Source organism: Zonotrichia albicollis, chromosome 3 (genome assembly GCF_047830755.1).
Source record: "Zonotrichia albicollis isolate bZonAlb1 chromosome 3, bZonAlb1.hap1, whole genome shotgun sequence".
Lineage (NCBI taxonomy): Eukaryota > Metazoa > Chordata > Aves > Passeriformes > Passerellidae > Zonotrichia > Zonotrichia albicollis.
The window spans coordinates 2,634,870-2,647,209 of record NC_133821.1 but is presented as its reverse complement, the minus strand read 5'-3'; the positions used below and the strand labels follow the sequence as shown (position 1 = coordinate 2,647,209).

General features: G+C 45.5%; 2 protein-coding genes across 10 annotated transcripts in view; one reads left to right on the top strand and one right to left on the bottom strand.

Moving 5' to 3' along the window:
• The window catches only part of FZD3 (frizzled class receptor 3), a 101,234-nt gene extending 94,081 nt beyond the window's left edge, over positions 1-7,153 (bottom strand). For all 4 annotated transcript variants that reach the window (XM_074536446.1, XM_074536447.1, XM_074536449.1 and 1 more), the window contains exon 1: positions 7,011-7,153. The gene's annotated coding sequence lies outside the window, so the exon portion shown is untranslated. The remainder of the gene's footprint in view (positions 1-7,010) is intronic.
• The window catches only part of FBXO16 (F-box protein 16), a 70,813-nt gene continuing 63,680 nt past the window's right edge, over positions 5,208-12,340 (top strand). For all 6 annotated transcript variants that reach the window (XM_074536453.1, XM_074536457.1, XM_074536456.1 and 3 more), the window contains exons 1-2: positions 5,208-5,359; positions 7,321-7,397. In XM_074536453.1, coding sequence (XP_074392554.1) covers positions 5,223-5,359; positions 7,321-7,397 — 214 coding nt within the window. In that variant the 5' untranslated portion in view covers positions 5,208-5,222. The remainder of the gene's footprint in view (positions 5,360-7,320; positions 7,398-12,340) is intronic.

Sequence of the window (12,340 nt, the reverse complement as noted above, 5' to 3'; positions counted from 1 at the left end):
TGTGCCCAAATTTGGATATTTTAGGGTTTTTTTTGTGCCCAAATTTGGGAATTTTTTGTGTGCAGATTTGTGAATTTTGGGGCTTTTTTGTGCCCAAATTTGGATATTTTAGGGGTTTTTTGTGCCCAAATTTGGGAATTTTTTATGTCCAGATTTGGGAATTTTGGGGGTTTTTTGTGCCCAAATTTGGGAATTTTGGGGTTTTTTTGTGCCCAAATTTGGGAATTTTTTGTGTCCAGATTTGGGAATTTTGGGGTTTTTTTGTGCCCAAATTTGGGAATTTTTTGTGCCCAAATTTGGATATTTTAGGGGGGTTTTTGTACCCAAATTTGGGAATTTTAGGGTTTTTTTGTGCCCAAATTTGGGAATTTTTTATGTCCAGATTTGGGAATTTTGGGGGTTTTTTGTGCCCAAATTTGGGAATTTTTTGTGTGCAGATTTGGGAATTTTGGGGGTTTTTTGTGCCCAAATTTGGGAATTTTTTGTGTCCAGATTTGGGAATTTTGGGGGTTTTTTGTGCCCAAATTTGGGAATTTTAGGGGTTTTTTTGTGCCCAAATTTGGGAATTTTTTGTGTCCAGATTTGGGAATTTTGGGGGTTTTTTGTGCCCAAATTTGGGAATTTTAGGGGTTTTTTGTGCCCAAATTTGGGAAATTTTTGTGTGCAGATTTGGGAATTTTGGGGGTTTTTTGTGCCCAAATTTGGATATTTTAGGGGGTTTTTGTGCCCAAATTTGGGAATTTTTTGTGTCCAGATTTGGGAATTTTAGGGGTTTTTTGTGCCCAAATTTGGGAAATTTTTGTGTGCAGATTTGGGAATTTTGGGGGTTTTTTGTGCCCAAATTTGGGAATTTTTTGTGTCCAGATTTGGGAATTTTGGGGGTTTTTTGTGCCCAAATTTGGGAATTTTAGGGGTTTTTTTGTGCCCAAATTTGGGAATTTTTTGTGTCCAGATTTGGGAATTTTGGGGGTTTTTTGTGCCCAAATTTGGGAATTTTAGGGGGTTTTTTTGTGCCCAAATTTGGGAAATTTTTGTGTGCAGATTTGGGAATTTTGGGGGTTTTTTGTGCCCAAATTTGGATATTTTAGGGGGTTTTTGTGTGCAGATTTGGGAATTTTAGGGGGTTTTTGTGCCCAAATTTGGGAATTTTTTGTGTGCAGATTTGGGAATTTTGGGGGTTTTTTGTGCCCAAATTTGGGAATTTTAGGGGTTTTTTGTGCCCAAATTTGGGAATTTTTTGTGTGCAGATTTGGGAATTTTGGGGGTTTTTTGTGCCCAAATTTGGGAATTTTTTATGTGCAGATTTGGGAATTTTGGGGGTTTTTTGTGCCCAAATTTGGATATTTTAGGGGGTTTTTGTGCCCAAATTTGGGAAATTTTTGTGTGCAGATTTGGGAATTTTGGGGGGTTTTTGTGCCCAAATTTGGATATTTTAGGGGGTTTTTGTGCCCAAATTTGGGAATTTTAGGGGGTTTTTGTGCCCAAATTTGGGAATTTTTTGTGTCCAGATTTGGGAATTTTGGGGGTTTTTTGTGCCCAAATTTGGGAATTTTAGGGGTTTTTTGTGCCCAAATTTGGGAATTTTTTGTGTGCAGATTTGGGAATTTTGGGGTTTTTTTGTGCCCAAATTTGGGAATTTTAGGGGGTTTTTTGTGCCCAAATTTGGATATTTTTTGTGTGCAGATTTGGGAATTTTGGGGCTTTTTTGTGCCCAAATTTGGATATTTTAGGGTTTTTTTTGTGCCCAAATTTGGGAATTTTTTGTGTGCAGATTTGGGAATTTTGGGGGTTTTTTTGTGCCCAAATTTGGGAATTTTAGGGTTTTTTCGTGCCCAAATTTGGGAATTTTGGGATTTTTCTGTGCCCAAAATTGAGGAATTGGGAATTTTCCATGCCCGAAACTTGGGAATTTTGGCTTTTTTGTGCCTAAAAATCAGGAATTTTGACTTTTTCTCCTCCTAATTCCAGGAATTGCCCATTTCCCCCATTTATACCCCCAAATTTCCCTTTTTCCCTCATTTTTAACCCCAAATTTCTCCTTTTTTTCCTTTCCTTTTTTGAAGAGGCTGATTAAAAATAAACATTGAAAAATAAGGGAAATAAAAAAAAGACCAATCTGATAAAATAACCACGGTAAATTTAATTTATTGACAGTTTTGCTTTTTGAGGCAGCACTGAAATAAAGGGAAAAATAAAAATAGGAAAACTCCAAAATCAGGAAAAACAAACCATGAGCAAAAAAAAAAAGGAGAAAAATTGTGTCCTTCTGAGGGAAAAAATGTCATTTCTCAGATTGAACATATTTCATATTTAATATTTCATATTTAATATTTCATATATTGTAATATTAAAATCGTTCCTATTGAAAATATTTCATATTTTCATATTTCAAGATGGTGTGAGCTTGACAAGTTGTGTTCCTCTGATGGAAAAAATGCAATTTTCAGATTGAACATATTTCATATTTAATATATCATATATAGAAATGTTTCATATTTCAGGGTTTCATATTGAAAATATTTCATATATTCCTATTTCAAGAGTATATGAGTTTGAAAAGTTGTGTTCTGATGAAAAAAAAGTCATTTTTCAGACTGACTTTTCAGGATGATAGGAGCTTGAAAAGTTTTGTCCTTCTGATGGTGGAAATTTCATTTTTCATATCGAAAATATTTCATATTTCAAGAGTATATGAGTTTGAAAAGTTGTGTCCTGATGGAAAAAAAAAAGTCATTTTTCAGACTGACTTTTCAAGGTGATATGAACTTCAAAAGTTGTGTCCTTCTGAGTTAAGAAATGTCATTTTTCATATTGAAAATATTTCATATATTCGTATTTCAAGATTATATGAGTTTGAAAAGTTGTGTCCTGATGGAAGAAAAAAAGTCATTTTTCATTTTGACTTTTCAAGGTGATACGAAAAGTTGTGTCCTTCTGAGTTAAGAAATGTCATTTTTCAGATTGAAAATATTTCATATATTTGTACTTCAAGATTATATGAGTTTGAAAAGTTGTGTCCTGATGGAAAAAAAAAGTCATTTTTCAGACTGACTTTTCAGGATGATAGGAGCTTGGAAAGTTTTGTCCTGATGAAGAAATGTCATTTTTCATATTGAAAATATTTCATATATTCCTACTTCAAGATTATATGAGTTTGAAAAGTTGTGTCCTGATGGAAAAAAAAGTCATTTTTCAGACTGACTTTTCAAGGTGATATGAACTTCAAAAGTTGTGTCCTTCTGAGTTAAGAAATGTCATTTTTCAGATTGACTTTTCAAGAGTATACGAGTTTGAAAAGTTGTGTCCTGATGGAAAAATAAGTCATTTTTCAGACTGACTTTTCAGGATGATATGAGCTTGAAAAGTTTTGTCCTTCTGATGAAGAAATGTCATTTTTCATACTGAAAATATTTCATATTTCAAGATTATATGAGTTTGAAAAGTTGTGTTCTGATGAAAAAAAGTCATTTTTCAGACTGACTTTTCAGGATGATATGAACTTCAAAAGTTGTGTCCTTCTGAGTTAAGAAATGTCATTTTTCATATTGAAAATATTTTATATTTCAAGATTATATGAGTTTGAAAAGTTGTGTCCTGATGGAAAAAAAAGTCATTTTTCAGGATGATATGAGCTTGAAAAGTTTTGTCCTTCTGATGGTGAAAATTTCATTTTTCATATTGAAAATATTTCATATATTCGTATTTCAAGATTATATGAGCTTGAAAAGTTGTGTCCTGATGGAAAAAAATGTCATTTTTCATTTTGACTTTTCAAGGTGATATGAACTTCAAAAGTTGTGTCCTTCTGAGTTAAGAAATGTCATTTTTCATATTGAAAATATTTCATATATTCATATTGCAAGATTATATGAGTTTGAAAAGTTGTGTCCTGATGGAAAAAAAAAAAAGTCATTTTTCAGACTGACTTTTCAGGATGATAGGAGCTTGGAAAGTTGTGTCCTTCTGATGGTAGAAATTTCATTTTTCATATTGAAAATATTTCATATTTCAAGATTATATGAGTTCGAAAAGTTGTGTCCTGATGGAAAAAAAAATGTCATTTTTCATTTTGACTTTTCAAGGTGATATGAACTTCAAAAGTTGTGTCCTCCTGATGGTGGAAATTTCATTTTTCATATTGAAAATATTTCATATTTCAAGAGTATACGAGTTTGAAAAGTTGTGTCCTGATGGAAAAAAAAGTCATTTTTCAGACTGACTTTTCAGGATGATAGGAGCTTGAAAAGTTGCATCCTTCTAATGGAAAAGAGCATCAAAATGAACAACGTGGCCCTGGGAAAAGTGCAATAATTGGGGGTGAAATGAAGCCAAAAGAGCAGGATTCCATAGGATTCCATAGGATTCCATAGGATTCCATAGGATTCCATAGGATTCCATAGGAAAGGAGGCCCGGCCGTGCCAGGCACGGGTGACGCATTAATTGGCGCTGCAATAACGAACCCTCACCACAAATCCAGTCGGGGCACTCTGGGTTCGGCCTCTGCACAGCAGATTTTTGTGGGTTTTGTTGGATGGAAAGACAAACAAAACACTTTCGGTGACACCAGGGATGGAAAGAGGAGGGGAGGCCTCGCCTCGCACCACAGGCGCTGGAAATGTGGAAATAAAACACAGGAAAAAGGAGAAATTTGTGCTGTGGTTGTGGATTTTTACATTATTTATCAGCAGGAGAAGCCTGTGCGATTCTGGCTGGAAAGGAATAATTAAGACGTGCACGGACAATTATCATCACAAGGAGAAAGGGTTGATTCCCACAAGGAATCAACTGCATTTCAAAGTGCCTCAGGGAGCAATGAGGAAACAGAAAAACTCATCAGGGTTTAGAATGAAAGGATGGGATTCATTCCAAGTTATCTATCCCAGAGAAATGAGATAAAGCAACAAACCAGACTCCTCCTGGAGGAGGGGAAAATGTGCTCTCAGGATTCCCCACCCAATCCTGACCCTGGAGAAAGGAGAGGAGCTCGTTCATGGCACTTCCCCGGCCACAAAAGGAGAATAAATTATCCTCCCCACTCCATTCTAATGAATGACTCAGTGGGAAGGAAACTCCAGCGCTGCTCCACTCCTGCACCCCACATCCCTATTTCAATTAGGGGCAAAGAGGGAGCATGGAAAGGCAGAAACAACAGAATAATTTTCTTATTATTGTCATGGAATGGATTGGGTTGGAGGGGGTTTTGAAGCTCATCTAATCCCTCATGGAGGGACAGCTCTGTCACCTCTCTCCCATTCCACAGGAAGGGCCTGCAGAGCGGAATCCTGCAGCTCCATGGGAAGCAGGGCAGGCTGCCGGCCCAGCCAGCATCCCTTGGGAAAGGCACAAGGAACACCGGCGGTACCGGCATCCATCCATCCATCATCCATCCATCCATCCATCCATCCATCCATCCATCCATCCATCCATCCCCTCCATCGCTGCCGCACGGCCGAGGCGCGGCGGATCCGGGCCCGGAACACCCGCACGGTGTGCCCGGAGGGAGCCGGGGAGCGCACGGACAGCGCCGGCATTCCGAGTCTTCAGCAAAGGGCGGTGAGGAACCGGCATCCCCCGAGCCCTCAGAGGAGGGGATTGAGGCTCCGGCACCCTCGAGCCCTCAGCAAAGAGCGGTGAGGAATTGACACCCTAGAGGCCTCAGCAAAGGGCGGTGAGGCACCCACGTTCCCTGAGCCCTCAGAGGAGGGGATTGAGGCTCCGGCAGCCCCCGAGCCCTCAGCAAAGGGCGGTGAAGGCTCCGGCATCCCCCGAGCTCCCTGTGAGGGGCATGGAGGCCGGAGCCTGCTCGGGTGTGCCGGAGCCTCACCGCCCCTCACAGGGAGCTCGGGGGATGCCGGAGCCTTCACCGCCCTTCACAAGGGGCTCCGGCACCGCCGAACCCTCAGCGAAGGGCGGTGAGGATCCGCCATCCCCAGAGCCCTCAGTGAAGAGCGGTGAAGACACCGGCACCCCCGAGCCCTCAGCGAAGGGCGGTGAGGATCCGCCATCCCCAGAGCCCTCAGCGAGGGGCGGTGAAGGCTCCAGCCCCCCCGCGCTCCGGCATTGAGGCTCCGGCACTCCCCGAGCCCTCAGCAAAGAGCGGCGAAGGCACCGGCACCCCGGAGCCCTCAGCGGAGGGGATTGAGGCACCGGCACCGCCGAGCCCTCAGCAAACGGCGGTGAGGCTCCGGCATCATCCAAGCCCTCAGGGAGGGCCGGTGAGGCACCGGCACCCCCAGCCCTCCGAGGAGAGCGGTGAGGAACCAGCACCCTCGAGCCCTCAGCAAAGGGCGGTGAAGGCTCCGGCACCACCGAGCCTTCAGCAAAGGGCATTGAGGCACCGGCATCCTCCGAGCTCCCTGTGAGGGGCGGTGAGGCTCCGGCACCACCGAGCAGGCTCCGGCATCTCCCGAGCCCTCAGGAAAGGGCGGTGAGGAACCAGCAGCCCCCGAGCCCTCAGCGGAGGGCGGTGAGGCTCCGGCACCCCCAAGCAGGCTCCGATACCCCCGAGCCCTCAGCAAAGGGCGGTGAGGCTCCGGCACCCCCAAGCAGGCTCCGGCATCCTCCGAGCCCTCAGCGAAGGGTGGTGAGGCTCCGGCACTCCCGAGCAGGCTCCGGCATCCTCCGAGCCCTCAGCGAAGGGCGGTGAGGCTCCCGCATCCCTTCCCCGGGGCCGCCGTGCCGGGCGAGGCACCCGCATCCCCTCCCCAGGGCCGCCGTGCCGCACTACGGCACGGGGAACCCGGGCCAGCATCCCCGGCCTCACGGAAAGCAGATCCGGCCCGTCCCCGGCGCTCAGGGCCGGCATCCTCCCCGTCCTCCGCCCGCCCGCCCAGCGCAGCACAGGCATCTCCCCGGAGCGCTGCCGGCCGCAGGGCGCTCGCTGCGTGGCCGCCCCGCTGCACGGGCGCCGAGCCCCGCGGCCGCCTGTCCCCGGACGAGCCCCTGAGGGCGGCGCGGCCCCGCCGTGTCCCCGCCATGCCCCGCCATGTCCCCGCCATGTCCCCGTTACCTGCTCAGCTCCCGCCGCCCTCACGATCCCGCGCGCGCCCCTCGGGTGGCGGCGGCGGCAGCGGCGGCAGCGCTAGGCCATGCCCCCGTTAGACCACGCCCCCCGCGCCATCTCGCCCCGCCCACTCCCCCTCCGTCCAGCCAATTAGAGCGCGCGGGGCTGGTTGCTAGGTAGATCGCAACCCCCGGCCTCTCTAACGCCGCCGGGGGGCTCTGATTGGCTGGCGCCCCCCGGGGTTGCCGTGGAGACGGGATGCGGACGGGCGGGAGAAGGAGGCGGGGGCTGATTGGCTGGCGCCGCCTTCCCCCAGGGTTGCCATAGCGACGGGATGCGGACAGGCGGGAGGAGGAAGAGGAGGAGGCGGCGTCGGCAGGAGGGAGGAGGAAGGTGAGGGGACACGGGGGGACACGGGGTGGCAGCAGGGCCGGGGCAGTGCTGGGGCACTCGGGGACAAGAGGGACATTGAGGGGCTGGAGCGTTCCAGGGAATGGAGCTGGGGAAGGATCTGGAGCACCAGGAGGGGCTGAGGGAGCTGGGAAGGGGCTCAGCCTGGAGAAAAGGAGGCTCAGGGGGGACCTTGTGGCTCTGCACAACTCCTGACAGGAGGGGACAGCCGGGGGATCGGGATTGCTCCCAGGGAACAGGGACAGGATGAGAGGGAACAAATTTCAAATTGTGCCGGGAGAGGCTCGGGTGGGAGGAAATTACCTCAAACTGTGCCAGGTTGGAGGAAATGCCCTCAAACTGTGCCAGGGGGGGCTCACGTTATCCGAAATTGTGCCAGGAGAGGCTCAGGTTGGAGGAAATGACCCCAAATTGTGCCAGGTTGGAGGAAATGCCCTCAGATTGTGCCAGGTTGGAGGAAATGCCCTCAGATTGTGCCAGGTTGGGGGAAATGCCCTCAGATTGTGCCAGGTTGGGGGAAGTGACCTCAAATTGTGCCAGGGGAGGTTCAGATTGAAGGAAATGCTCTGAAATTGTGCCAGGGGGGCTCAGGTTATCCCAAGTTGTGCCAGGAGAGGCTCAGGTTGGAGGAAATGCCTTCAAATTGTTCCAAGAGGGTACAGGTTGGGTGAAATTACCTCAAATTGTGCCAGGGGGGCTCAGGTTGGGGGAAATGATCCCAAACTGTGCCAGGCTGGGGGAAATTACCCCAAATTGTGCCAGGGGGGCTCAGGTTGGAGGAATGCCCTCAAACTGTGCCAGGTTGGAGGAAATGGACTCAAATTGTGCCAGGGGGGGGCTCAGGTTATCCCAAATTGTGCCAGGAGAGGCTCAGGTTGGAGGAAATGCCTTCAAATTGTGCCAGGTTGGAGGAAATGGACTCAAATTGTTCCAAGAGGGTACAGGTTGGGTGAAATTACCTCAAATTGTGCCAGGAGAGGCTCAGGTTGGAGGAAATGGACTCAGATTGTGCCAAGAGGGGCTCAGATTGGAGGAAATGGACTCAAATTGTGCCAGGAGAGGCTCAGGTTGGAGGAAATGGACTCAAATTGTGCCAGGTTGGGGGAAATGACCCCAAATTGTGCCAGGGGGGCTCAGGTTATCCCAAATTGTGCCAGGGCAGGTTCAGGTGGGAGGAAATGCCTTTAGATTGTTCCAGGTTGGAGGAAATGCCCTCAAATTGTGCCAGGGGGGCTCAGGTTGGAGGAAATGCCCTGAAATTGTGCCAGGGGGGCTCAGGTTATCCCAAATTGTGCCAGGAGAGGCTCAGGTTGGGGGAAATGCCCTCAAATTGTGCCAAGAGGGTACAGGTTGGGTGAAATTACCTCAAATTGTGCCAGGGGAGGCTCAGGTTGGGGGAAATGATCCCAAACTGTGCCAGGTTGGAGGAAATGCCCTCAAATTGTGCCGGGGGGGCTCAGGTTGGGGGAAATGATCCCAAACTGTGCCAGGTTGGAGGAAATGCCCTCAAATTGTTCCAAGAGTGTTCAGGCTGTAGGAAATGCCCTCAAATTGTGCCAGGCAGGCTCAGGTTGGAGGAAATGGACTCAAATTGTGCCAGATTGGAGGAAATGCCCTCAAACTGTGCCAGGTTGGAGGAAATGACCCCAAATTGTGCCAGGGGGGTCAGGTTGGGGGAAATGCCCTCAAATTGTGCCAGGGGGGCTCAGGTTGGGGGAAATGATCCCAAATTGTGCCAGGTTGGAGGAAATGACCCCAAATTGTGCCAGGGGGGCTCAGGTTGGGGGAAATGGACTCAAATTGTGCCAGGTTGGAGGAAATTACCCCAAATTGTGCCCGGGGGGCGCAGGTTGGAAGAAATGCCCTTAAATTGTGCCAGGTTGGAGGAAATGCCCTCAAACTGTGCCAGGTTGGAGGAAACGACCCCAAATTGTGCCAGGCAGGCTCAGGTTGGAGGAAATGATCCCAAATCGTGCCAGGTTGGAGGAAATGCCCTCAGATTGTGCCAGGTTGGAGGAAATGGACTCAAATTGTGCCAGGTTGGAGGAAATGATCCCAAATTGTGCCAGGGCAGGTTCAGGCTGTAGGAAATGCCCTCAGATTGTGCCAGGTTGGAGGAAATGACCTCAGATTGTTCCAGGTTGGAGGAAATGGACTCAAATTGTGCCAGGGCAGGTTCAGGCTGTAGGAAATGCCCTCAAACTGTGCCAGGTTGGAGAAAATGACCCCAAATTGTGCCGGGGGGCTCAGGTTGGAGGAAATGCCCTGAAATTGTGTCAGGTTGGGGGAAAGGATCCCAAATTGTGCCAGGGGGGGTCAGGTCGGACATTTGGGGGGTCGAACACTGGAGCAGCCGCCCTGGTGGGATCCCCACCCCTGGAAATGCCCAAACCCACCCGGGTGGGGGGCACGGGGTTCATTTTAATGCTGGGGTTAATTTTAAAGCCTTCATTAAAATTTTAATTTTAATTAATTTTAATGCTGGGTCACTGGCTGGGTTTGGTGGGATGGGAGCACAAAACGGGCCAGGAATCGTTTCTGTGTCAGGAATTGTTTCTGTGTCACAAATCTGGTTTTTGGTCACAAATCTGGGTTTTTGGTCACAAATCTGTTTGTGCGTCACAAATCTGGTTTTCTGGTCACAAATCTGTTTTTATTGGTCACAAATCTCTTTGTGTGTCACAAATCTGGTTTTCTGGTCACAAATCTGTTTTTATTGGTCACAAATCTGTTTGTGCGTCACAAATCTGGTTTTCTGGTCACAAATCTGGTTTTTTGGTCACAAATCTGTTTTTTGGTCACAAATCTGATTTTTTGGTCACAAATCTGTTTCTGTGTCACAAATCTGGGTTTTTGGTCACAAATCTGTTTTTTGGTCACAAATCTGTTTGTGTGTCACAAATCTGTTTCTGTGTCACAAATCTGTTTTTTTGGTCACAAATCTCATTTTTTGGTCACAAATCTGTGTGTCACAAATCTGGTTTTTTGGTCACAAATCTGTTTCGGTGTCACAAATCTCATTTTTTGGTCACAAATCTCATTTTTTGGTCACAAATCTGTGTGTGTGCCACAAATCTATTTTTTTGGTCACAAATCTGGTTTTATTGGTCACAAATCTGTTTGTGTGTCACAAATCTGGTTTTTTGGTCACAAATCTGGTTTTTTGGTCACAAATTTGGTTTTTTGGTCACAAATCTGCTTGTGTGTCACAAATCTGTTTCTGCATCACAAATCTGGTTTTTTGGTCACAAATCTGTTTGTGTGTCACAAATCTGGTTTTTTGGTCACAAATCTGGTTTTTTGGTCACAAATTTGGTTTTTTGGTCACAAATCTGCTTGTGTGTCACAAATCTGTTTCTGCATCACAAATCTGGTTTTTTGGTCACAAATCTGTTTGTGTGTCACAAATCTGGTTTTTTGCTCACAAATCTGTACTTTCAGACAGATTTTTCCCAAATCCTGAAGTTTCCCATTTGTCCCAAATCCTGAACTTTTCCCAAACCCTGAAGTTCCAGACAGAATTTACCCAGACCCTGAACTTTCAGACTTTTCCCAAATCCTGAAGTTTTACACAGACTTTTCCCAAACCCAGGTTTCAGAATTTCCCCAGATCCTGAAACTTTCAGACACATTTTTCCCAAATCCTAAAGTTTTACACAGATTTTTCCCAGATCCTGAAGTTTCAGATTTTCCAGGAAATGGGATTTTTATAATGTGTTAAAGAAATTATTGGGTTTTCTGCAGCTGAAGGCTCCAGCCTGGAAATGGGAGAGCTGAGGAATAAATCCTGCAGGAGAGAGAAAATGAAGGGGGGAAAATTCCCTTTTCCTGTGTTTGGGCAGGGATTTATGGAGGAATTGCTTTTTCTGAACAAAATTCAGATATTTGGTGTCCCAAAAAGGAGAGATTTTGGTAAATATCTGATTTTGGGAGATGTTTGATATCTCCATATTTCTGGAGATTTTGGTAAATGTCTGATTTACCTGATGAGGAAATTCCTGCAAAAATCAGGAATTGTTAAGGTTGGAAAAATCTTTGGGATCACCAAATCCAACATCAACCCTTTCTGCATTTATGGACAAATTGCTTTTTCTGAACAAAATTCAGATATTTGGTGTCCCAAAAAGGAGAGATTTTGGTAAATACCTGATTATATTACATTTTTCCCATGAAAATGAAGGAATGGCACAGGGATATTGTTCATGTTTCTTCCATGAAATCATTTAATTCCTTATTAAAATTCTAATTTTTCCCATGAGAACGAAGGAACAGCACAGGGATAACACCCGTCTTTGTTCTATGGAATCACTGAATTCCTTCATAAATTGAATTTTTTCCACAAAAATTAAGGAATGGCCCAGGGATAACACCCATCCTTGTTCCATTGGATCCTGCATTAAAATTCTATTTTTTTTTTCTTATTAAAATTCCATTTTTCCCATAAAAACTAATGAATGGCACAGTGATAACGCCCATCTTTGCTCCATTGGAGTCCTCATTAAAATTCTAATTTTTTCCTTGTTAAAATTCTATTTTTTTCCATAAAAAATAATGAATGGCTCAATGGTAATGCCCATCTTTGTTCCACTGGATTCCTTGTTAAAATTCCATTTTTTCCCATAAAAACTAATGAATGGCACAGGGATAACATCCATTTTTATTCCTTTGGATCCCTCATTAAAATTCTATTTTTTTTCCTCGTTAAAATTCTATTTTTTCTGATAAAACACTAACGAATGTCACAGTGATGTCATCCACCTTTATTCCATTGGATCCCTCATTAAAATTCCATTTTTTCCCATAAAAATTAATGAATAGCACAGGGATAACATCCATCTTTATTCTATCGGATCCCTCCTTAAAATTCTATTTTTTTCCTCGTTAAAATTCCATTTTTTCCCATAAAAACTAATGAATGGCACAGT